The sequence below is a fragment of the Trachypithecus francoisi genome, unplaced genomic scaffold (assembly GCF_009764315.1).
Source record: "Trachypithecus francoisi isolate TF-2019V2 unplaced genomic scaffold, Tfra_2.0 Lachesis_group0, whole genome shotgun sequence".
NCBI classification, from domain to species: Eukaryota; Metazoa; Chordata; class Mammalia; order Primates; family Cercopithecidae; genus Trachypithecus; species Trachypithecus francoisi.
The window spans coordinates 159,004,752-159,030,224 of NW_022681453.1; the positions used below are offsets into that span (position 1 = coordinate 159,004,752).

At 45.1% G+C, this 25,473-nt stretch overlaps 1 protein-coding gene across 1 annotated transcript in view; it reads right to left on the reverse strand.

Moving 5' to 3' along the window:
• EPHB1 (EPH receptor B1) overlaps window positions 1-25,473 on the reverse strand; it is a 453,710-nt gene that overhangs the window by 97,035 nt on the left and 331,202 nt on the right. Inside the window, exons 6-7 of the mRNA XM_033212584.1 lie at window positions 9,802-9,926; window positions 1,881-2,043 (exon numbers count right to left, since the gene is read on the reverse strand). Of these exons, the coding sequence (XP_033068475.1) occupies window positions 1,881-2,043; window positions 9,802-9,926 (288 nt within the window). The remainder of the gene's footprint in view (window positions 1-1,880; window positions 2,044-9,801; window positions 9,927-25,473) is intronic.

Below are 25,473 nucleotides of genomic sequence, written 5' to 3' on the forward strand. Positions count from 1 at the left end.
GAATGATTTTTTAAAAATTAGGCAGCTACGTCAAAGATCAGAACAGTGTAGCCAAGAGCAGCCCAGGGCCATAGTGGATCTGCCCTGTGTGGAGGTCACCAGTCCAAAGTGTGGCCATTGACTCTGGGCAGGATTCCACAGATCCTCCCTGCCCCAATGACCCTATCATCAATCAACCTTTTGACTACCTTCGCTCTGCAGACAGGCCTGCTTTCCCAGTGAACATAATCAGTATCCATGTGTGAACCTCAATCGTTAAGATAAATACTCCCAAATTTGGCCACTTACCAGAACACTCTTACCTCCAGCCCCTCTTGGGTTTGCAACACTTAACTGCCAAATGTAAAAGAAATAGCCTTCTTGGGAGAAATTTGTTACTTCTTGATTTGTCTAGTAGAATTGCCAAGAGACCAGCACTCAGAGCATTTTGAGTTTTGGGCTTTTAATTCTGTGTACCTCCTGATGCCAGAGTGCCTATAAATCTAGACAGTAAGTGAGGTGCAAAGTGGGGGACAGACTCCTTAAGGAAAAAGAAGACAGTCTGTGTTCTTTTCATACCAGTAGCCTCATTAACCTGAATTAACTGGCTTACCTCTCTACCCCATCTCACCATCCTCAAAATATGAGAGAAAGTTCACCTCAAATAAACTTAAAATAGGTGGCAATGGTTCACATCAAAGCATCCAGGTTAGAAATATTGGGAAGTGGTGGGTAACATAAGGAGACAGCTGCCTCTCAGCTTTAAGGCAAGGTCCTCACTCCAGAGTGCCCATGAGCATTTGCTTTTCTTACAATTTTTTCACAAGAACATCAACATCCTGATTTGTATAAGAAACCACCTGATTTTAAACGTTTCCAATTAATTTCAAAATTGTTAAAAAATACAATGTGCATCAAGATAAAATCTCAAGCCCTATCAAACACCCAGACTAAGAGCATTGGCCTAAAATAAAATGCTATATAAGGACAGACTGTTTTATGGATAATTTCATTAATGAAGGAAAAATGGAAAGCTTTCAATTTGGGGAGTCAGAAATAGACTGACATTTGGAAAACTATCAGGAAACAGCTCATAAGTGAATAATAAATATAGATATATAGGTAGGTAGGCAGATACACAAATGGGTACATAAACTATGGTAAATGGCTAGCTAAGAGAGAGAGTGGTGGGCACAGTCAGATAGATACACTTGAGCACAATGCTGAGGCTACTGGGAAATCAGATTTTTCAGAACTATTGATGGGGGTGAACTCAGAGGACTGGGGCAGAGAGTGATAATAGGGAACTAATAAAACCCAAAGGTAGAAGTATGTTTATGGTGATAGACTTTCTGGCCTTGAGGATACCTTGGCTGTTCTCTCTGGAGACATCAGAGCAGGACGTACTGGGGGCCACATGCGAAGTTGCTTCAAATTTCTGAGATCCCAGGGGCATGAGACTGCCACATCCCACATTTTGTCTCTCCATTTCCTCCCTAAAGACCTCGGCTCAGGAAACTGGGCCATTAGCTCAGCTTTCAGACCATAAGCACAGAGGAGTGAAGTGGGCGTGAGGGTGAAACAGCAGAGACATCTGGACCTGGATACAGAGGCAAGAGGGCACACTGGCTCCATGAGACAGGAATGAGTCTCATTGCTGAAATGCAAGCTCACACATGGCAAGAGACCCTTCAAACGCAAATCCAATCAGATGTTGGGAGAGAAATGAGCCAGACTTCAGGAAAATCTACATGGCCCTACTGGGAGGCAAACCATTTGAAGGGAATTCCACTGGAATCCAGTTGGAGATTGGCATTTTGGCTAGTGCAGCATCTTTGGGGCTACTTTTTCTCCCACACTGCCTGCCCTGTGATTTTGTCACTGCCCTCCCCAACCCTTACCATCCGTCAGAGTCTGGAAGCACATCTTGCCGCTGAATTTGCCGTAGCCAGCAACAGTGCGGGCGCGCACCTGTACCACATATACCATGCCAGGCCGCAGCCCATCAATCCTTGCTGTGTTGGTCTGACTCCTGGCCATGGAGGAGTTGAACTCATTGTGTTCCTAAAAGAAAGCAAGGGAAAGGGTCACCATCCCATTCCTGAAGGCTACACCCCTAGCCCACTCCACCCTGGAGTACTCAGGCCCCATTAGTTCTTGGTCCTGTAGATCTGCTAGAAGTTGTCATCAGCTCCAGGCCATTCCTCTGGATGGGGACAAGAAGTCTGATCTGGGCCAAGGGAATGCAGGGATTCAGGGTCAGGTCTGGACTATGAGGTGGCCACATTCTGAAGAAAGAGGCCCAGGGAAATGGCTGAGTGCTCAGGGACTGGCAAGGAAGCTTTAAGTCATTCTCTAGTCCTCCTCCCCCACGGTTCAGAGGTGAAATAACATAGCACATCCAGCTTTGCAAAATCCCCTCAAGTCTCTGACCTCAGCAGAAGCAAACTAGGCAACATCCATCTGCCCCCTGCTGCCTCTCTTTGTCTTGCTTCTGCTGAGTTGTCCTGTTTTCTCCCCTGACTCAGGATCTCCCTAGACACTCCCCAAAGTGGCTGTTCTACATCACTTCCCTTCAGTTCCTTCAAGTGCTCAGGCAAAAGGCTTTGTGTCCACTCTGCTGAAGAGGTAGAGGCCACTCTGTACTGCCCTCCACATCTACTTCTGCTCTTACCTTGCCCTGTGTTTGGGTGTGCATCCCCCAGCTACTTCCTGCCAGCATTCAGAGCGGGCATGTACCTTCTTCCTGGAGAGCGGCCCCTTGTGTCCTCATCCCCCCACCTACTCAGGATCAGCCCCATTCTTCTGTCAGTCACTCTCTCCAGCACTTTCTGTGCTGACCACTATAGTCCCTGTCATCTGCACACTTGGGTCCTCTGATGTGCAGAGAGTTGCTTCTGTTTTCCAGAAGCATGACTCTTTCGCCCATCATGAGTGCCCTTAAAGGTGGCTTTTTCTCCTTGCTGCTTACCTTATTAAACACGTGATTTGTGCCTGGACTTTTGCAGCCTCTTGTCTTTCCTGATGTTCCCCATCTACCCCACCCAATGCCACACTTCTTTTCTTAAAAACTATCATCATGCAAAGGCAAAACTCTTAAATATAAATTCACAGGTCCTTCATGCTGAAGTCAATTCCAATCGCTCACATTCCCCTAAATCCGGGGACCACATCTTGGCCAGCAGGCATTTGCTTAGGCTGTTTTCTTTGTCTAAAATGTCTCTCTCCAGGGCTCCTCTACTCTATCCAGATTGCTTAAGCCTATGTTTCCCAAGGCCTCCTCTCTTGGAAGGTTTCTCTCACCAGTCTGGGCTGTGGACTCTACACCACTGTCATTCCAAATCACACCTCACCCCAGCACCTTCTTATATACCAGCCTGGCCTCTAATCATTTTCACATGAGCATATCTTTTGTTTGCAAAGATTCTGGGTTATCTGCAAGTATGCATGAACAGAAGCTTGAAGCCTGGGCCTGTCTTTGTCTGCACCGTGAATCCTAGAGAAAAATGGGGATCTAGTGAAAATGAAGAGCTTGGATCACTAGGAGGGAGTGATCCAAGTCCCTGTGTTTCCTGTGCAGATCTGGGGTACTGAGATGAGTTCTCGGCACAGTGGTTCAAGAAGCATGCTTTACAAATTGTAAATTGCATTCTCAGTAAAATGACAGAAGAAAGAGAGTTGAGCTAGGATACAGTACAGTGATAAGAAATTCCCACTGTTTAAAATATATAAGGAATATATCTTACATAAATATATGTAAAGAATACAGCACAGTGATAAGAAATTCCCATTGTTTAAAATATATAAAAGCCTATTTTGCAAAAACAAAGATGACCTGATGTGTATTTACTCACTCATTCCTTCATTTGGCCAGCCAATTACGTTTATGACACACTACTATGTCTGGGTGCTATACATGGGCTGCAGGTACAAAGGCATGGTCCCTTTCCCCTGGGGATGTAACATCTGTGGGAGGACTGACAAATAAACAGAAGACGACAGCAGTGTTGACTGAGTGAGTTGGCAGAGAGCAGTTCAGGGGATTGTGGGGGCACAGCAGGGGACTATCCAGCCCAGACTTCAGAGGAGATGCAGAGTGACTCAGGGAAAGGGTGACCTTTCCTCAGAGAGTTGAGTCACAAAAGATGAAATAAATTAGCCACATGGATGAATGTGGAGAGTGAGAACAGAATTAAACATGCAGAAGCAAGGCCTAGAGGAGTTCAGGAGACTGCAAGTAATTGGCATATCTGAAGTGTGGGTGGCATAGAAATGCCCATAAATGATTCAGAAGCAATTGTGAAGGACCACAGGTCCCAGGTCAGCTCAAACACACAGCTGAAAGTTGCAAAGAGGCCCATTCTCACTCTAATGAAGGGGATGTCTACTGGGCCCTGGGAGAGACTGCCTGCAGTGGAGCTGCCCACCCACTATTTGATCTATTTAAACACAAGGGGATCCTCCCCACCACCGATCAGGGATTCAGAAGAAAGGCTGTCCACTATAGAAGGGATGTCATCCAGAACTTTGATCATTTCTATTTTGACACAGTGCAGATCTGAGGTCTGAAACTATGAAAATCACCAAGTCACCTTGCAAATAAGAATAAAATTCCATTGCTACAAAATCCAAGCAGCTGCCTGACTTCTCTGGTTTTACTAGAATCTGCTGAAATCAGGAGCTGGTTGATAAATGTGAAGCAGTGACTGGATAGCTGTTACTGAAAAACTATTTTAATACATCATTGGTATTTGGATTGTGAGGACCAAACATTACTCCATAATCACTTAATAGTCCAAACATTCTTGAAGAAGTTCAGTGATTAAAATGAATATTAGCTCTTGTTCCCCACAAAATCATTAATCAATTTCAGGCAAATCAGTAACAGCCATGAACAAGTTACTTTTTTTTTTCTATTGGTTGCTTATGACTGATTATAAGTATGTGGGAGACGGAGGATGCAGGATGGATAATGCAGCTACTGAGGGCAGAGACCATGTTTCCCTCATTTCTCCTTCCCCACCCCAACATGCAGCGCAGTGCTCGTACCACCTGGGTGCTCAACAACTCAATGCTAAATGAATAAATAAACAGTACACTTCGGTCCAGTTATTTGAACCAATTGATTGAGCACAAGATATTGCCAAGGTCTGAAAGAATCTCTATGAGAAAATGATCCTAAAATTTGAAAGGTAGGAATTCCCAAGGCCTAAACCAGCCAGTGCTAACCTATACAGTTATTATGAAGAGTGAGTAACCATAAACGCTTAATCATTAAGACAGCTGAGAGCAGATGTAGATGCTCCTCCCATGGTTTGCCTACAAGCGCTGACACCAGGAGTGAAACGTGCTACACCACAGTAAACAAGAGAGAATGATGAATGGAAATGTATTAAAATGGGGAAGGAGATGAACATGGGAAAGGCTCCGGGAGTGTCATCAGCTCGATGGCATCTGAGCTCTCTATTAATGAGCTGGTGGAGGAAGCAAAAGCCTCATCAATTCTACTCATAGAGTGAAACTGAAAGGGGTCCTAAGTGCGAACCAAAGGTTATGTGGAGCAGAAGACCCATGGAAGGTTTTCAGGGGTTACAAAACTGCCCTCATGGACCAGCTACCTGTTCAGATAAAGTTCCACTGGCACCCAGCCACACCCATCGATTTGCATATTGCCTATGGCTACTTTCCTGCTACAAAGGCAGAGTCTACTATAGCAGTTGGGGCAAAAACCATATGGCCCAGAAGCCTAAATTAATTACTTTCTGGTTCTTTATAGGAAAAGCTTGCCGACTCCTGGTTTAGATGAAGGGGTTGGGGCTTCCTTGTGGGGAGAGGAGATGGCACAAGATGAAGAAATAATGGGGTTTGCTTCTTTGGACCAAATCCAAGACACCCACTGCACTGAATTCTATCTGTGTTTACATCTTCTAAAGACCAGGATTCCAAGGCCACACGGAGTAGATAGGCAGATCATTCTGTTTGCAAGTATTTGGATTTATTATTAAGATACAATCTCTTATTTTGGGAGCCACATTAATTTTGAGATCCTCAGCATCAGGGGTGCTTGCATCCATGCTCCTATCAAGCTCAGAAGTTTCCACCACTGAAGTATAATAAAAATGTGTAAAGTTCTGTTTCTGTGACTCCCTAGCTATGACCTGTGTTGTTACGGGTAAGTCATTTAATGTTTCTATGACATAGCTCCATCATCTATAAATTGGCTATATGTGTTTTCAAGTATACACTTTTTTTTTCCTTTAAGGTTCAGAGCTAATAAATCTGTGTATATCTGGCACATAATAGATACTCAACATACGATGAATTATCATCATTGTTTCAAAAGGCCCTCATGGGCTAACATCTTTCTCTTTGGTCACCCTAGGAATAGTCAAAGCAATGTAACGGACTTTGTAGCCAAGCACTCCATAAGTGAAGGAGCATTCCACAGTAATATACCGAACGGTAACCAACATTTGGGCAAATAACCTGTGTTCCCAAGGAAAGCATTCTCTCCTCTGGAGTGGGGACAATAATATGCTTCACTGAGGTGTGGAAGCTGCTGCAGGCACTGGGCGGCTGCGTATGTGTGTCTGTTAATAATTAGTACAAATTACTAAGGAGCAGGGAGGTAGCCTGAATGGGAGAATAAGCTGCTTTTATAGCATAAGAAGTTGAGGTTAATTACAGTTTTCAAGGGAAAGCTGTAAGGGGAAAGGCAGTGGAGGAGCTTGGGCTGGTTTGGGAGGAAGGAGCCAAGGCACACAGGCATGAGCCTCGTGGCTTCAGTGCTCAGCCTGTCATTAAGCCTTTGACCCCTACCCTGGTTGCCTACTGAAGTGACTGCTCTGGGCACGGCAGATGAGGAGAAGGAGTATGTGGTCTCTAATATATTCTCCCCTCTTCCCAGCACCACCAACTGCTGCAGGGCAAAGGACCCAGGCTCATTTCCCAGCTGTGGGACTCTGGACAAGGCTTTTGTTTTATTAACTTGTTTTCCTTTTAAAAACTTCTTTACCCATAGCAATGATACTAACATTTACCACATTGGCGTGTGAAGAAGAAAGTAGATAATATTTATAAAATCCCTGGCACACAATAGGTGCACACTGGGGAGAATATTATTATTTTTCTGAGATGAGGTGTTATTTCAATAGAGCTACAAGCTTATGTGTGTGGGAAGGGGGACTGGGTGGACCCTTGTTAGGTCAACTCTGATGACAAAATGAGACCATGTGGTCAGTTAGTCCAAACACATTGTTCCAAAACATGTTAAAAAGTCAACATTTACTTCATTAACTGACAAAAAATATCTAGCAAGTAAGAGCCCTAAATCCAAAACGGATTAGATATAACAGATGCTTATGAATTCAGCTGGTTTAAATTATTTCCAATTCACTGAAGTATCTGAATCAACTCTTTATAAAACCCAATATTCTCTAAGTAGAATAGAATGCCGCTTAATCCTCCACCTTGCTTGCAAGTTCGGCTCTAATGGCTGAAGGGCATACCTCCTTACAGACTAGATTGGTGATCCATCTAGACCTCCGCTTTCAGGGAGGTAAACTGCTACCATTCTATAAATGTGAAAAATGTGACCTAGAGTGGTTAAGTAATTGGACCACAGCTCCACGGCTGGTTAGCTGCACAGGGCACTGGAAATTTCTGCTTCCAGTGCAGTCATGTCCCACTATTCAGCACGGCCTCCCTGTTGCAGGGCTGTAGGTCTCTGTTTCTGATCCTCTGCTTATTTCCACTGACCCACTGCAAGACCTCACCCAGGCTCAGGACTTTCTTATCTAGATATTGACAACTCCCAGACGGACATCTTCACCCAGTCCCCTCCTTGAACTCCAGATGTGCACCTCTTGCTGCCTACCCCACATCTCTGGCCATTTTATAAGCATTTTAGACACTGAGCTGAACTTGTACTCCTGTCCTCACATCAAATATGCTCTACCCACAGTGATCCCCTACTCAGTCAGTGCCGGCTACATTGTTCTAGTGGTTCAGGCTAAAACTTTCCCTTTAGCTGACATATCTGGAAATCAACTACATTTCAACAGCCCTCTGCTTTTACCCTGATTCAAGCCACCATCATCCTTGCTAATAATGGTAGATCTACCAGGCCCTGCTCTTAGTGGAACAGCTTAAATGATCTGTCCATAATATAAGTCAGATCTTGTCCCTCCTCCGCTCCTCAACCTGCTGAAGCTCCATATCTCACTCAGTGGAAAAGCTCCAGTGTTTTTGTTTGTTTGTTTGTTTTGTTTTGTTTGTTTGTTTTTTGACAGAGTCTTGCTCTGTCACCCACGCTGGAGTGCAGTGGTGTGATCTAGGCTCACTGCAACCTCCACCTCCTGGGTTCAAGTCATTCTCCAGCCTCAGCCTCCCAAGTAGCTGGGATTACAGGTGCCTGCCACCACTCCTGGCTAATTTTTTGTATTTTTAGTAGAGATGGGGTTTTACTATGTAGGTCAGGCTGGTCTTGAACTCCTGAGCTTAAGTGATCTGCCTGCCTCAGCCTCCCAAAGTACTGGGATTGCAGATGTGAGCCACTGCACCCGACCTAGTCTTTAAGGCCCAACATGATGACCTCCTCTGGTAACCTCTCTCATCATACTTCCCCATTTGCTTGCATCACTCCAGCCATGCTGGTTTCCTTCCTGCTCGTTGAATCACCAGTCATGATCCTGCCTCAGGACCTTTGCATAGGCTGTTGCCCTTTCCTCTTCCAGATAACTCCTTCACAACAGTCGTACTTTCTTCACATTTACTCAGATCTTACCTTCTCCAAGAGGCCTATCTCTACCCCTGTATTTAATTCTTCAACCTGCGCTTCCCCAAGCTGGACCCTCCTGATCCCATTTACCCTGCTACTTTTTAAAAAAATTTTTTCCTCTATGCTGCTCATTTTCTAACACACTATATGATTTTCTTATTTGTTATGTTCACTGTTTATTGTCTGTTTCCCTCTGTTAGAAAGTAAGTTCCTCAAGCGCAGGAATCTTTGTCTGCCTGATCACTAATATATCCTAGAATAGTACCTGTCAAATAGTTGACAATACTTATTGAACAAATAAGTGAATGAATAGTATGTTTTTACAAATAACGTGTTGGGTTAAATCAGAAGGCACTATACTTTCCTAAGATTTTTGCAAAGGCTGCAGTTTGCCCTGGTTAAGAGGGAGGCCAGGGACCAGTTCCACCAGGCACCATTTTCCTTTTCTTGGCAGCACATACCCCACTGTCATCCCCAGGAGCAGCTGCTAAAGGGTAGTCAAAGAAAATAATATATAAATTTCTATTTCTGTTAATTTTTATCTCATTCTGTTGAATAGGCTTTTAAAAAAACATTTTACATGTTTTTTATCTTCCACAAATATATTAGTGCAGTAGTACGTGCATATAATTTATAAATAAGCTTATTTTGGAGGTACACAAACACTTTGGAAAACACTGATCTACTAAACCACACACTCCTCTGAAGGTTTGGGGACCCCTGGCAGTTTTGTGGCATCTGCATTAGTATATCAAAGACGTGACTGGAAGAATGGGACTGGTCCTTCCCAGCCAGTGAACTATCCAGATTGCAGGATGGTGGACTGGAAGTTTCTCTCCTTAGTTGGCACAGAAAGTGCCTGGGCTTTGAACAAGACTTTTGCCAGGGCAGACCTGGAGAACTCTCCCAGGGACCTTCTGGCCTCTGTCACCAGAATCCTCCCTCCCTCAGCAGCCTATCTCCTTTGTGCCTTCAGCTAGCAACCATCCATGGAACAGTGGCTAGCCCTGGGTGTTGCAAGCTTGTAGGCAGAGCTGGCTCACCTTCTCATAGTACCGGATCTCATAGTCCAGGATGATGCCATTGGGCTGCTCCGGCTGTGGCCATGACAAGGTGATGCTCCTCATAGTGGCACTGACTTGGTGCATGATGGGAACGGTGGAGGGGGCTGTGGAGAGAGGAAGAAACAGGGTAGCTGAACAGACACTCAATTATAGGGGAAGGGCCATCTTCCAGAGGTAAGGAGGGAGAAAAATGGCATTCAGTTTGAACTCTGCCCCTTCTTTATCATCAGCTGAACTGGATCTGCAGAACTTCTTGTGGGTTTTGCAGAATCAATGGAGTTTGGATAACAGAGGAGAGAGAAGGTAGCATTTAGGAGAGGAAAGTATGTGTGCACGGGAAATGGAATGGACATAGGATTTTCAGAGGCAGCAAAGCTTGACCAAAACAAGAGACAGTTGAAGGAATCAAAGGAAAAGACAGAAGGAAAGGAGGAACACTGTAATGTTTGTGAGAAGAAGGTGCTGAAGGAACCTCAGTCTTGCAGTTGTGGGCTAAGCTATTGCAGAGATGAGAACCTGGGGCAAGAGATGATAATGAGAGAGTAGAACCAGTTGGTACAGAATTACTGTACAACAGAAAGGAACATTCTAGCAAACATCTCTTCCTGATACTTCAAGTTAGATTTTATTATACTTTAAAAGGAAGAGAGGAGGTATCTCTCAAAAAGACATGAACACAGACCAACAACAGAGGTATAGTCAGTTTTCCAAATGAGGGCATTTCTAATAAGGAATTCACAAGTATAAATGAAGAAATGATAAACAAATCAAACCTTTGGAAACAAGATAATTCCAAATCTGAAAAGTTGATTCAGAAATCTGTTTGGAAATAATATTACTTATTTCCCAATTCAACATTTTTTCATGTGGTGTAAGTAAAATGAAAACAGTCTGGAAATAATAAATGAGGGCTGTCTTTCTACGGGAAGAGGCAGCTAATGGATGAGGCTTCAATCTGTGCTCTGCTCAGGGGCTGCTCCATTTCGTCCTGGCACTTCTGCAGTGATGAAGGTTTTTTCCTCACTCGAACTCCACTTTACAAAGGTTTCTCTGGGGACCACAGCTGAATGACATTTACTATCCTCAATTCAAGTTAACAGATTTCCCTCAAAGACCTGAAATTACACAGCACAGCTACGGGGTCACAAGGGGGCTGCTGCTTTCTCCACTATGCATTGGACCCTCAGTGAGTCCCTACTACGTGCAGCCCCTGGGGGAGAGGATGCAGAGCACTTGTTCCGAAGATGCTTCTAGTCCAGGAAAGCCATAAAGAGTGGTAAGTGTGATAAGCGCTCAGAGTCAGAGTGTCCTCTGGGACCTTGAAGGCAGGTATGCCCGGTTCCCATTAGAGACCTTGTGGTGTCTGTGAAATGCACCTCTCAGACTTCCTAATCCTTGAAGAGTAATTAACTAACGGCCCCAGTTCCTGCACTCTGCAGTCCATCACCATATTCACACAGAGGCCCTGATTCCCACAAGCTGCTCCCAGCCAATAACTGGGAGCACACACAGCAGGCGATAGCACTTCCTACCCTACCCAATCCTCCTTCCTTCCCTCTCTCCTTTACAGAGATCAGACCTTTCTTATGATCTGATGGCTCTCCCAGCCTCCTCCAGCTCCCATCTCATTTCTCCAGTAAATCTTTCATACATCTAATCCCATCTTTGTGTCTGCTTCATGGAGGGTCTGAATTAATGTAGTTTTGATTCCCCCTACAACTTCCTTGTCAGGAATTTGCTGCCAAGCTCCTGCTGTGCCCCCAGAGAGGGGAGACTTCTTGCATCCAGGAGCTGCTATTCTATACTTGGGTAAGTCTTACCAATTTACATATCTTCCTATCTTTATCTGAAAGTTATCTTCTTCCCACTGGTTTCCATTCTGCCAACTGAAATAAGAAAGGATGTTCCCCCTCCCACAAAATGTCTTGTCAAATATCTAAGGAAACTAGTTAGATCTTCCTTGAGTTATTCCTGCTGAAAAAAAAAATAGTCAAATATTTTTCCCATGACCATTACATGCCACCCAAGATGGCTCTTTTCCAGATGAGACCAAGTTCCCTAAATTCTCTTTAGGCATGAGGCTTGGAGGTGAACCCAATTCTCTTTCCACTCTTTGAGCAGCAAAGATTAGAATAAAACTAATATCTACCCTGACCTGCGTATTATATATCTATTAATATGACCATTAGCCTTTGGATGAAAAACATGTCCCTGTCGTTCAGTCCGGAAATGGTAGTTATATATAACCTTTAGGTTTCTCCATGGTATGCTCCTCATCTTTTGTCTGTAGAGTTGGCTTTTCGCTTTGACTATGAGAATGTACATGTATCTCAACCTTTATGGTATTAAATTTGACCTATTTGGTTAGTAAGTGGAAATAATTTCTTACCGTGATTGAGCCATCAAGTGTATTTTCTCTTGCCTCCAACTTAGTAATATCTATAACCCAGGTTAATTAATTAATTAAACATATTTATTGAGCATCTGCCATGTACCAGTCACTTTTTAGGTTCTAGAGGCACCACAGTGAACAAATAAAATTTCTTGCCCTTATAGAGCTTACTTTCTAGTGGGGGGATTCAGCAGAGACTAGAGCTAATAAATGAATCATAAGCTATGTTAAAATATATTAAGTACAATGAAAAAAATGGAGCGGGGAAAGGGACACAGGATGCCAGAGGTGGGAGGTGTGTGGTCAGGGAAGGCCGCCTGAGAAGCAGATACAGGAGCACAGGGTTGAAGGAGGGGAGGGAGGGAGCCGAGAGGATATCTGGAGCAGCCAGGACAAAGGGGCTGATCTAGGGGCATCAGGGAGTCAGTGGGACCCAGAAGAGAGGAGTCCGTGGGGGCAGGACCCTGAGGGACACTAGAAGGAGTTTGGCTTCTACCCTGAGCAAGCTGGGGAGCCACAGGAGGACTGTCAACAAGGCACAGTGATGTAATCTGACTTATAGGATACCATCATCACTCTCTGCTGTGTTCCAAATAGAATGCAGGGGCCATGTAAAAGCGGGAAGCCGATCACAGCACTGCTGTAGTAATATACCTGGGAAACAATGGCTGCTGAGACCTGGCCTGAGCAGTGCAGTGGGCAGATTCTGAATCTATTTAGAATATTTCCAGGAATTTGGGATGTGGAAGAAAGAGAAGAGTCAAGTGACTACAACGGTTTTGGCCTAAACATCTGGAGGAATGGGGCTACCATCAACTGAGATCAGGGAGACATTTCTAGAAGCAGTTTGAGAGGAGAGACCAGCTGCTCCACTTCAGACCTATTAGATTTGAGATGTCCAAGGTGTCCCAGAGCAGAGGCTGAGTACCAGATAGGTGCATAAGGTCCATGCTGGAGACCAATTGGGAGTCACCAATCTTTCACAGATATTGAAATCAGTGGAACTTACAGAGATCACCAAGAGAATCAATAGATAGAAAAAATTCAAGATTCAGAAGATGAGGAGAAAACACTAAAGAGGCCTGAGAAGGAAAGACCAATGAAGCAGAAGAAAAAACAGGAGAGTGTGATCGCCTAGAAACCAAGTGGAAATAAGGTGCTCCCAGGAGGAGAGAATACATTAAATGCTGCTGCTAAGTCAGGTAAAATGAAACTAAGAACTGAGCCCTGGACTTATCAACAAGGCTTGATGGTTAAATATGTGAATGGCCTGTGATGATCTTTCCCAACACCTTGCAATCAAAGGACAGAGTCATGGGGGAGGATAAAGACAGTTCAGGGAAGGCGAGGCAGTTTTCTGGAATCAGTCCAGATCATTTGAGGATCCCAATGGGTCCACAAAGACAGGGTGAACAAATAGCTCCTGAGAGCTCTTTCCTTCCACTGCACGCCATGACTCTCAGGCTGCCCTTGCAGACCTCTGTGGAGGCACAGTCTACATGTTGTGAATCACATCAGTTTCATAGAGGATTTCAGAGTCCCTCTGTCTTGAGAGCTGAAATATCACGTATTTAAAAATGGAAAGATCAATGCTAACAGCCTGAGGATTTTGCTGGGCTTGGTTCTTCTCCTTGTCTCTACTGTCTGGAAAGCCATCATTAAAAACGCAAGATATTTGCCAACCACTGTGCCAGTCCTGTTCTAAGCACTGGGGACAGAAGAACAAGTAAGAAAGTCACAGTCCTGCACTTTGGGTCCTTGGAGTCTAGCTGGGGTCAGATGGTAAAGAGGCAAGCACAGGACAGACTGATCCAGAGGCAATGGACTGTGAAATCCATGGAGAGAAATGCTCCTGTCACTACACACGGTACGGACCCCCCAGCAGTCAGCGGCACATGGGTCTGGGAGGAGCTGCCGAAGGGTGCTGGCCATCCCTGCCTGCATTTCTCACATGCATGGCAATGACTTAAGGGTTACAGGCCCTGTGGAAGACTGTGTGTTTTCGCACAGGTCATTCTAAATTGTTTACATTTTATTGTGATGGGATTTAGCACATGGGAGAAAGCAAAAATGCATTTCTTATCCTGCCTGAAAATCAGGGGCAGCTTACGTTCTGTGCTCTGCCATCAAAAATCACCTGCAGCGATAAATTTGGTTTTTCCCTCTCCAAGGGCAAATGCCGCCTCTTGATCTGTTGCTTTATGTGCTATGAAAGTTTCAGACAAAACAGAAAATAATAAGAATGAACTCTGGTATTCACTCAAACACCAACTTCTTCTAGCAAAACTAAAGCTAAAGATTGAAGAGGATGAGATTAATTCAAAGAAGCATCCCCTTTTGCCCCCAAATACAATGGTTTTCACAGTAAGTCTTGGCTAGCTGTCTTTTCTCCATACTCCTCAGATGAAGGGATAGTTTGATTGAACACCTGAAAGCGTCTCTTTTTGGCAAACACACACAAAGCTTTTGAATAAATTAAACATTCTACTGAGAGAAAGAAATGAAAATAAAGAGTTCACAAGATTATTCAAATTTAGCAAAGAAACAAATATGGACCCTTCTTCAGAAAAGGTAAGGAGAAAGAATTAGTTTAGGGCTACTTGGAAAGAAGTTGATGAAGGTCCAAGAAAGATGTGTTAGGTGTAAAGAGGTGGTGCCCAATAAATCCAAATGGAATAAAAGGTGCCCTGCACCCTTTCTTAGCAAAGGAAGAGGCTGATCCAAAAGAGAACAGGGACCCAAAGAGGAGAGCAAAGAGCAAAGAAGAGTGTCGTCAGACTACAAGGTAAAATCAACTAGAGTTCAAACAGAATCAGAACCAGAGTGTTGAAGAAGAGAGTTATAGCCAATAATAAAAGGCCTTGTAAATGTGTCAGAAGCAGAAAGACTTAAAACATCACTGGTCAAGGGGCTCCAGAATGGAGCAAAAAGCAAAGGCAGGCTGAGTGAGTGAATCCTTTGTCTCTGTTTTTGCTACCAAAGACTCTGGGTAAAACTTACTCCCAAATTGCTTTTAAAGCAGACAGATCCAAGATAGTGTATCACACACAGCAGAGGAAGAGCACAGACTGTTCTTGCCGGAACTGACAGAGGAGATGTGAATAAATTGCAGGGACAGGATGGCCCTCGCTGCAAGGTGTGAAAGAGCTCACAGATGATGTGGAACAAATGTGGGCCCAGACTGGCCACTGACCACTGGCCATTGCCAGTAGTATCGAAGATGGGGCCTGGCAGACCACCAGACAGCCCTCCATTTGTACGAAGGGCCCCAAAGGGAACTGTGGAGTCCCAGGAGACTCAGGCTGGGTCTGAGACGGTGGCATGACTCTGTCTCAAAAGTTAATAACCCAGACTCTGGACCCTAGAGTTCTGATGTGCAGGAGTTTTACTGTCACATCACAGGTTCACCTGGGTCATGCATTTTATGTTTATGACATTCCTTGACACTTTAATTCAGTTACTGATTCAGTTATGTTCAAAGGTTTCTTCTTATTCATTTTGCTTTCCTTATTTGATAGGAGCATCCTCCTCCAACAATTAAGTGTCTCAGATTCCAAAAATACGAGATTTACTTGATGCTTTTTTCTAGGACAATTACTAAGTTTTAATACATTACAATGCTTATTAAAAATACTTCACAACCTTTTAGTTGATTTTTGTGCCGAAACAATTCTGTCAACAGTTTTAACCATAATCAGTTTTGGGACCTAACAAATGATATAACAGTTCACTGTGTTAAAATTAATGCACATACACTCAGACTTCAGTTGATCGATTGGAGTAAAATGTTTAAAGAGGTTATAAAATTATGAAACTCAGATTTCAGAATTCAGCAAATCTTAATTAAAAGGGAAAACAGTGTTGTGAGTGTGGGTGGAAATTGTGACAGGGACAACCTTGCTTGAGGCCATCTCTCACCAGCTCTAGGAAGGTGCAGGTCACAGCTGAGCTGCCTCTGCCTTAGCTCGGGCAAATGCTCTAGCAACTCTTCTAGGAGGCAAATGCTGTATCCAGTGACAGGTACTTTCACATCTAAAATTCCCAAGGAGACCCATACAAAGAGGAGGCCATCTGCCTCCCCTGCACAATAAATCATGGGTAGGCAGGGTAGAGTAGTTTTCCTTGGCTCTTCCATACAGTGTGTGCATTTTGGGGGTGTCCTCCCAGTGACCCCCAGAGTGATGCTGCTGCCCCAACCTGCACAGTGTGCACCTAAGGCTTGGTAACCACTTTTACCCTCATTGGGCAATGCTTTGTCTGGGAGAAATGCTCCTCAGTCAAAGAATATTTGGGTTGAAGAATCATCCTTCTATAAACATTCATACACAAGTTTCTGTGTGGACATATGTATTTCTCTGGGGAATCAACCTAGGATTGGAACTGCTGGATCATATGGTAACACTAACCTCTTCTATTCTCTCTAGAACAGCATTTCCCAGCCAAATCATCCTTGGACTAACTACCTGTGATCTATAGCACAGACCATAGCTGTGAAGAAAACGGGTAAGGTAAGGAATAGTAGGGAGCTTAGGGCCCAGCCCAGAGCAGCAGGAATTAGCAGAAATAAAGAAGGGCTATTGTCAGGGCCCTCCAGGTGTTGCAGAGAGACGTGTGTGCCTATCCTGGCTCTGGCATTTGCTTATTACGTGATCTTGGAAGAAGGTTAACCCAAGGCCTTGTCTTCTTTGGGCCTCAAGTTCTTCAACTGTGAAACAGGAATATTGATTCTTATGTTATTAATTTCCCAAATGTTCTGAAGATGTTCTCTGTGTGGTCTCTTGCTCCTTTCAACCAGATCCCATCTGCCAGGCTGGGGACTTGGCAACCACTCCAAACTCTCCTTCTGGCTCCACTGCTGTTCACATAGGCAAATCAATCACTGGGCATCATTCCCTAAGGTAAATGTAAAAAGTGGGATCCAGTGACAGCCTCAGGTATTTATCTGATAAATATCTTTGAGGGGATATATACATGTCGACTAAGCCATGGTGGATGTTACAAATGGGCTTGGATAGATGGGTGGATAGATACAAATGGGCTTGGAGAAAGGGAAAACTAGCAAAGAGCTGGGTTCCCCAGAGGCTGGAGTAATAAATGCTCCAGAAGAGAGCTGGTTTCCCCTGAACATTTTGAGATAACCTGAAGCAACCTAGAAAGTAAGTGATAGGGTGTCTTGTCCCTAGGGAGAAGGAGACCTGGTGACTCTGGAGAGTGGATAAGCATAGCCTACCCATCTAATGGTACGGCTCAGGCCCAGGAGCCCCCGATGCTCCCATGGCCCTGCCACTGCCTCTCCACAGGTCTCGTCACCTGTATCTCATTGTGCCTCATGTACTTACTGTCGTAACTCTCTTGTCCACCTCTAACTCATTCACTTCAAACTACTCTGTAGCCATATTAATCTTTCTAAACTCAGTTTTTCCTTTGTTACTCCAATGCTCAAAACCTCCAATGGATCCCCATTGGAAAGAGCCCGAATTCCCTCTTAAACATTTAGCAATGTGACAGCCACTCACCATTCCAGACTCTTTCCCACTGTTCCCTCTCAGGAACTTGTCACTCTTATCTAACTGCTCTATTCACCATATCCAAAAAGAGCTCATCTTTTGGAGTCTCTTCCAAGAAGGCCATTCCCTGTGGGCACCTCTTTTCATGACCCTGCCAGCCTTTGAAGGCACAGAGGGAGCCACACACTGCCCCACACTGCTTATCCTTGCCTGGTCACACCCACCAGAGTGCCCTTTCCTGCCTCCCAACCCAAAGCCCCTTGGGGTGTGATCTCCACATTGGGACACAGTGCACTGTGATCTACCTTCCGAGGTGCTCACCTCTGCTCTCCATCACTGCAGTAAAGTCTTTAGGGAAGGGCCATGGTTTTAGCCTCTTCACAGTGTGCTAGCACATACTAAATGTTCAACAAAAATTTACTCTTATTGCAATGATTGCGGGCTTTTCTCTAAAGACCTCTGAGGTAAAAGGAGTCAGAAAATCCCTTCGTTGTAACAAACATGAATATTGGCCTTTGAAGGAGCATGAGGTGGAAAACGGAGCCAGGGTTGTGATTTGGCAGCCTGCACCTCACAAAGATCATAGAATATGGTAGTCACAAGGGATTAGAGACAGAGGTTCTCTGTGGTGTAGATGAAGAAACCTAGCAGGTTGGGTCCATCCCCATCTCACTGGGATTGTTTAACTGTAATGTTACCCTAACATTGGCCGTTTTCTATCTTTTAAAGCTATGAAATCCTTTCTCCAAACAAAGTTCTCCCTGAAGCATAAAGTGTGAAACAGAACAATTCAGAGCTGCTCTGGGGGAATCAGAGCTGCTAGGGCCTTGAAGCCAGTCCATTTTCTAGCGCCCCAACCCAGACTCTGTAAGGTTTATAGAGAGACCCAAACAATGCTGAGCAGTCTCCAGAAGTCCCCTCGAGGGACTTCTGTGAGATCCTAGAAGCTATGAGTGATGGGGTTGGGAATGAAGGATTGGGCTGGCTGGCCATCTTTTTTTTTTTTTTAATATACGAAACACATCCCATATCCAAAAACCAAAGTTTATATTTAAATGTCAACTAAAGACTTCCGGCCCTCTAGTACTCACGACCAAAGAAGAACAATTTGCAACACAGATGAACTATGTTTCCTCTGACATTTCTATTCTAGGAGGTAACTTTGCTGAAAAGGTCCTGCTTAGATAACTGGTTCTCCCACTGTAGATGAAAACTCATTTCATTGCACAAATATGCTTGAATTTTACATTAGAAGACCTGACTCATCAAATATTTTTGGTGCAGTAACACTTCTGGTCAAAGTAGATTAAACAAATAAGCAATTAACTTGGAGACTGGGTATAAATACAAAAGCAGAATTAATTATTCTTCTCATTGTTTTCCTCTATTGTGGACATTGGTTTCTTGTTTGCTTTTACTCTGGGCTTTGCCTTGAGATGTCTCTGACATCCGCTTCCTATCTTCCTCCCTACCCTGGGAGTCACCTGGGGAAAGAGGACTTCCTTAGGTGTGTACCCTGCTCCGTGCTGTTACAGAATTCTGGCTGAATTTGAGATGTGAATGGGATAATAAATGAGGGCTTCAGGCCCGGCCTTCAGTCTCACACCCCAAGGCAGGGAGCCACAGGCTCCTCCTTCACTGGTCCATTCACTAAGGGTTTTTCGGTTCCATGTCAAAGGGGAATGGGGGGGTGACAGGTGGCGGTTAAGGGTTGGTGGCTGATCTGGGAATGTGGGTTTATAGCAGCGGCCCTCATTTATGATATTACTTTTGATGTGTATGTGTTTGGGGGTGGGGTGGCGTTCTTTATTGGGATCATACATCTGACTCTGTAAGTTCTCAAATTCTCTGTAAGTTCCAGAGTCAGATGCTCTCAAAATCAGCCTCATCTGGGAACTGGTAAGATAGGCAGACTCCAGAGCAACATCCTAGACTCAGTGAATCAGAAACTCTGGGTGTGGGCCCAGCAATCTGTGTTTTAACAAGTCTTTCACAGGAGTCTGACACATGCTCAAGTTTAAGAATCGTTTGTCTAGAAACCTAGAAATCAGAATGTTAAACTTTGACGGGGCATCTGAGACCATTCAGTTTTGGTCAGCTCTTACAATTTATAGATTACAGTAATGAAGATGAGAGAGGGGAAAATGACGTCCCCAAGTCCGCAGAAGGTTAGTGCAGAGCCAGAAACAGCTGGGCCTCCTTTCCCTGAGACCAGGGTAGGGCTCCCTCCTCACAACTCATGCACTCTGCATTTCCAGAGCTTTGAGGAGGCCAGGCATAGGGGTGGGGGACATTGAGTTACATCAGCATCACTAATGGATGGGCACTGCCTTCTGAGACCCCTTGTGCCCTCAGGGAGATCAGGGGTCCCCACCCATGGTGGAAGTGTGCAGAGCCCTGTGCCTGGAGGAGGAGGCAGGCTGCAATGTGTTCCTGGTGGCGCCTCTGCCTCCTGGGTCACTGCAACCTAGTATTTTCCCACAGCTCCTCCCCCCGGTGGGGGAATCAAAAGGTGCCTTAGAAGGTGCTATTTATGTGAAAACTATAGCAAACCTGCACTCTGTGACCCTGCAACTGTGGGAGGCTGTGGAGGTGTGTGTGGAGCAGGATACTCTTCAGGCAGGCATCTAAGCACTGTGATGGCTGCTGAGGACACAACCATTGGTACTCACATGTCAGCTGGGGCATGTCACAGGGCTCTGCCTCCCCTCAGGTCTGCCAGCCTTTCCCAAGTGTGGGGCAAGAGCAGAGCCCTGGCAGCTTGGGTCTGTTTAATGATTGGTCATGAACGGCAGTCCACTCAAAACACTAGCAGTGGAGAGGCCACAGGAGATACCCCATCACAGGTTGTGTGCCCCTGTTACATCTGGCTCTCACCCTCACACATTCAGCCGAATCCCTAATGCAGCTGGAGGACCCACCACTACCACCATAAGGCTGACATCACTGCCACCAACACTGGGCAGGGGAGCTGTACCTGCAGTCACTGTGACCATCCTCCTCCAGACCTGGAGGTCTGAGTCTTCTGGCTTGAAGGTTCAGAGCCCCTCCTCCTCAGAGCAGCCCACCAGGCTCCACAGGCTGGCTTCCATCCTGCCATGCCCACTCTTTAGCCCCTTTCTGGACATCACCAACCCCATGGAGTTCTGGGTCTCTTCTCCTTGATTCTGACTTTCCCTTTGACTACTGAGCACACCCCCACCCTGGGCCCTCCATTTACAAATCAGAAAACTCCCTTGTACCCACCACCTTCCCTCAGAGCCTTCACTCCATGTCTGCATTAAGGAAGAGCAGCTGTCCCTCGAGGACACCTTTGCCTTGCAGCCCTCTCAACTCATGACAGTTTATGATTTTGAATCCAGCACACCTCAGGGTCAGGAAGTGGGGTATGTCATCCTTGCTCCCGACTGTCTGTTTCACACCATCAATCGCCATCTCCTGCACCCTTCGCAAAAATGCCATTTGGCTAGACCACCACTCTCCAGGTCTTAGGACCACCATATACTCCCTCCCACCATCACACCCCCATTCACTGGAGGCATGAGCTTCTGTCTTTGTCTTTCTCTCTACCCTGAGCCTTGCCCTCCTGTATGTGACTTAATGTTCACTTAAACAATATAATCTCAGTTCCCTGGCCTCTGCAACTCTTCCATGCCTGCCAATTCCCATGGCACACTTAGATTCTGCTTTGCCTAAAGTCACTCAATTTTCAAAATCACAAGTCTAAATATTCTGCTTCCTCACCACCTCAGATGAGCCCACTGCAACTCTTTTTGGCCTCATCTGGCCTCTTGGCATTTACTTCCACCCAATGCATCAGCCTTCTCCTTTATTCATATCCATTATTATCCATCTTAGGCTCTATCTTTGCAATAACATAATTCACAATACTCCCCAAACCCTTAGGCATACGTTGCCTTTATCTTTTCAGAGCATATGACTGTCAAAACTCAACCAGAGATATATTTGTGATCTGTTTCCGGTAGGGCCTGCTGTCCAGGAGCCATATACTGCTGAGAAAGCCACATAAAAGGAAAAAGAGGTGGCTTTCTAAACATGTGATCACCAACTTCAAATGAGCTCTCAGTACTTTCCAGAAATATTGAATTTACCTGAATAGTTCCATTTCCCATTCTCTTCAATAGCACTGCCAAGCCTTTTCCATTCTCCTCAAACCTTCAACCCCAATGCTTTCCCCTTCACTCTCAGCAACCAATCTTATTTCCCACCTTCCAGAGAAAATAGAAGCCTGAATATCCAACTGTATAAGTAATATCCTGATTTCAGTACTCAAACTCTCCACAAATTATGCATGTGCAGAACCAAAACCTGTCTTCTGTTGATGCAGTCCCTGAATACTTCTGGGAGACACTGGGGATGTCTTCTCTGCACTCGCAAACTATACTCTCATTCTCCTGCTTTGCTTTCTTTGTTCTCCATGTCAGCTGCCTGCGAGACCCCTCAAGGAATACTGCTTATTAAGCCAGATGGCCAGGCACCCCCCTCCCCAAAGGACCTGTGGTCCTGTGGGAACGTGGTTTTCAGTGCTTCCTTGGGCAGTGCTAGGCTGAGTGCCCCTCTGAGAGCCCTGCCTCCATGGTTACTGATGGTACCTCATCACACAGTCTCAAGTCTGCCTCTCTGTGCCTCAAACTTCATAGCATCCCTCATGCAAAGCCACTTTCCTTGCTCTTCCAGTCCTCTATCCCAGGCACTCACTCCCATCCAGGCCATCAGATGAGGAAACAGATGGTAGCAGTACCTCACTGTTCTTCTAGGGACCCAGTCCCCTGCACACCCACCTCCTAGCAAGCTTCCCTCCCTACATGCAAGCCTCTTCCTGCAAACAAAAACCAGCCCACTGGTTTAGGGGGCAGCACCAGAGTGTGACATGGTATAAGGTCAGCCAGGACACCTTATAGCAGAGGACACATTGCTGAGGGGCAGGGTTTACTGGGAGGAGAAAGACACGGCCTTTTCCCTTGGGAGCCCTCAGTCTGCCAGGAGAAATAGAGCCTAAGCACATAAACAACTAATGCACATCCAAGAAATCACCATACTGTCCCTTTAACAAGTACAATTCAGAGAAGGGCAACATACATCCCATTGGGAGTTTGTACAGGGCAGATGCACTCCTAGGGGGCATGACTGGGCTCTTGTTCCCCGAAGCTCTTCTGAATGGTGAAAGCATTTGCTCTACTGTCAAAAAAGGAAAAAAAAAAAAAAAAAAGGAAAGAAATGCACACACTTTAAAATCCTAGGGCTCAATTCTACAGCTAAGGTTTTCCTGCAGTTTGGCTGTCAGAAGGAAACTGATCCCGAGGCCTGAGGGATTGGCAAAGAGTCTCCCTTGCACTGAAAAATAATTGTGGTCCAGCGTTGCCTTTATTTACCCAGAACATTCAATGTGCCTTTTTCCTCCATCTTTCACATCCGCTCAGAGAAGATGTTAATTTTCTGAAATTAAACACTTAGCTTGATTACTGTTTTGTTAATTGCTGCATTCAGAAACCCCTGGTGCTCCTGCCTGTTTAACATGGATGGTACTGTGAAAATGATAGGCGCGGGACTGGCATGCAGGGCGACAGACAACAGTGCTGGGATGCCATCCTAACCACCCTCCCTGCATTTGCTCAAGCAGCTGGGACCCTGCCAGTGGAGGAGGTAGGACAGGCCAGGTCGTAGAAAAGCAGCTCCCACAGAGCCATGGTTATGGTTTGGGGATGCAGTGCACACAGGAAGCCTCAGGTCTTACCAACATCTAGGAGAATATAGGGGGAAACTGCAATCACAGCTCCCCACCCAAAGATGCCTGATAAAGGAAAGATCACAGAGACAGCTAAAGCTGCATCATTTGCTGATGCCTGAGATTACTTTAAGGAAGACTGAAGCACTCATTCATGTATTTATTTAACAAGTTATTAGTTCATTCAATGAACATTTATTGATTGCTTTCTATATTTCAGGCACCCAACTAGACACCTATCTGGACACAATAGTCAACAGGATGGATACAGGGCTTTCTCTCCTGGAGATGCCAGTTAGCTCATGGAGTTGACTTGCCACAGGAGCATGGAGTGGATGGATCACCTGGATCCTCTTCCCTCCCATCCTCTTTGCCTCTTTATGAGATACCTCTTTATGAGATAGTTCACAAAGTGAACCACAACTATCTCATAATCCAACTGGTGTCCCCTCTCCAATAAGGGTTATAACAATCTCATGTGGATATAAGATCCTTACAGGCTAAGAAATTTCCTCCAGTCTCATTGTCAGTAGCCATTTTTACACCCAAAGCTATGTACTTGGAGTGCCTGGCCCAAGATGGAGTAAACAAGCAAACAGGTCCCTGAGTCCTGTGGGCACTCTGGTAATCCTAGCAGAGTGAAGGCAGTTCTGGAGCTGTTAGCAGCATCACAAGTCACTGCTCATGACCTGGAAAGAAGAATTCTCATACCCAACCACTGTGTGGCCCAGCGTGTGATATCCATCCACAAGGAGTTCATTCAAATTGGTCTGTTGAACAATAAAATATCCCATCCAACACATTGTCACTGTATAGCTACATCCACCACCAACTGAAATGCCCTCTGGCAACAACATGTGGTTCCATCCTAACTTTTGGAATGTAAGAGTGGGCACCAGAAGAGGGTGGTACCAAGAGCCCAGCTGAGGGTCCTGCACCCCATCAAGTCACTTCCCAACTCAGTCACCTGCTTACTTTCTTACTTTGTGACTTTTCTGGGCCTCTGATCCCAGTCTCAGTGAGTGCTGTCGACTAGAATGCAAGCTCCACAAAGGCACAGATTTTTGTCTGTTACGTGTGCTGCTGTGTGCCCAGTGTTTACAGCAGTATATGGCATGCAGAAAGGCCTTGAAAATATGTGACAAGTAGGCGAATGAATGAGAGCCCCTAAGAAGCAGTACCCTTGAGCCAGTACTTGCAAGCAGTACTTGGTAAGCAGTCATAAAGAATGTGTTAAGTGAATGAATACATTTCCAAAGTTAAAGTGCCCAAACAAACCAATCCCTTTGAGAGTGGTTGAGTCTCTCTGTGTTCCTCTGAGTGGATCAGGGCTTGTAGCATCATCCTAAGCAACATTCCCTAAGTCTTCCTGCAAGGAGCCACAGCAGAGGAAGACTCCAGATTACCTGACTCATCTGGGAGGCTATCTTACGATGTTACCTGTGGGTCACCAGGACACATTCTCATCACCACTCCCCAGCCAAACACTTACATACTAATGCTCATCTGTGGGGACTGAAGCCATCTGGCAAATATTAATCAAGGCTCTCTGTGCCTGGCATTGTGCGGCCGTTCCCTCAGGAAACTGGTGGTAGGTGAGAAAGTGTGATTTTCCACACAGCTCACCATCTGGTGGAGGACCCCAAGGTTGCCAAGGATAGAAGCCAAGACATTGGTCATGGGCAGTGCCATCTGCTGACCCTCTGAGCTCAATGGAGAACACATCATTGTTTGCAAATGGCCAGGGCCCTTCTGAGGCCACTTGGAAGTTCCTTCTCAATGCCAGAGCTTAAGAAACAATAAAAACAACCTTTTCTAGAATTAACAATGAGAAGAAAGCAATGAAATGAACTATGAAATTGAATTAAGAACAGTGAAAATTTTATTTGCTTAAGTTTTTTTTTTAACTTTTCTTTATTAACTTCAATGAAAGTTTTCTTTCAAGTCCTTCTAGTCTTTAAAATTCTCACTCAATCTTTTCTCTGCATCGGAGCAAATTTTGCCTG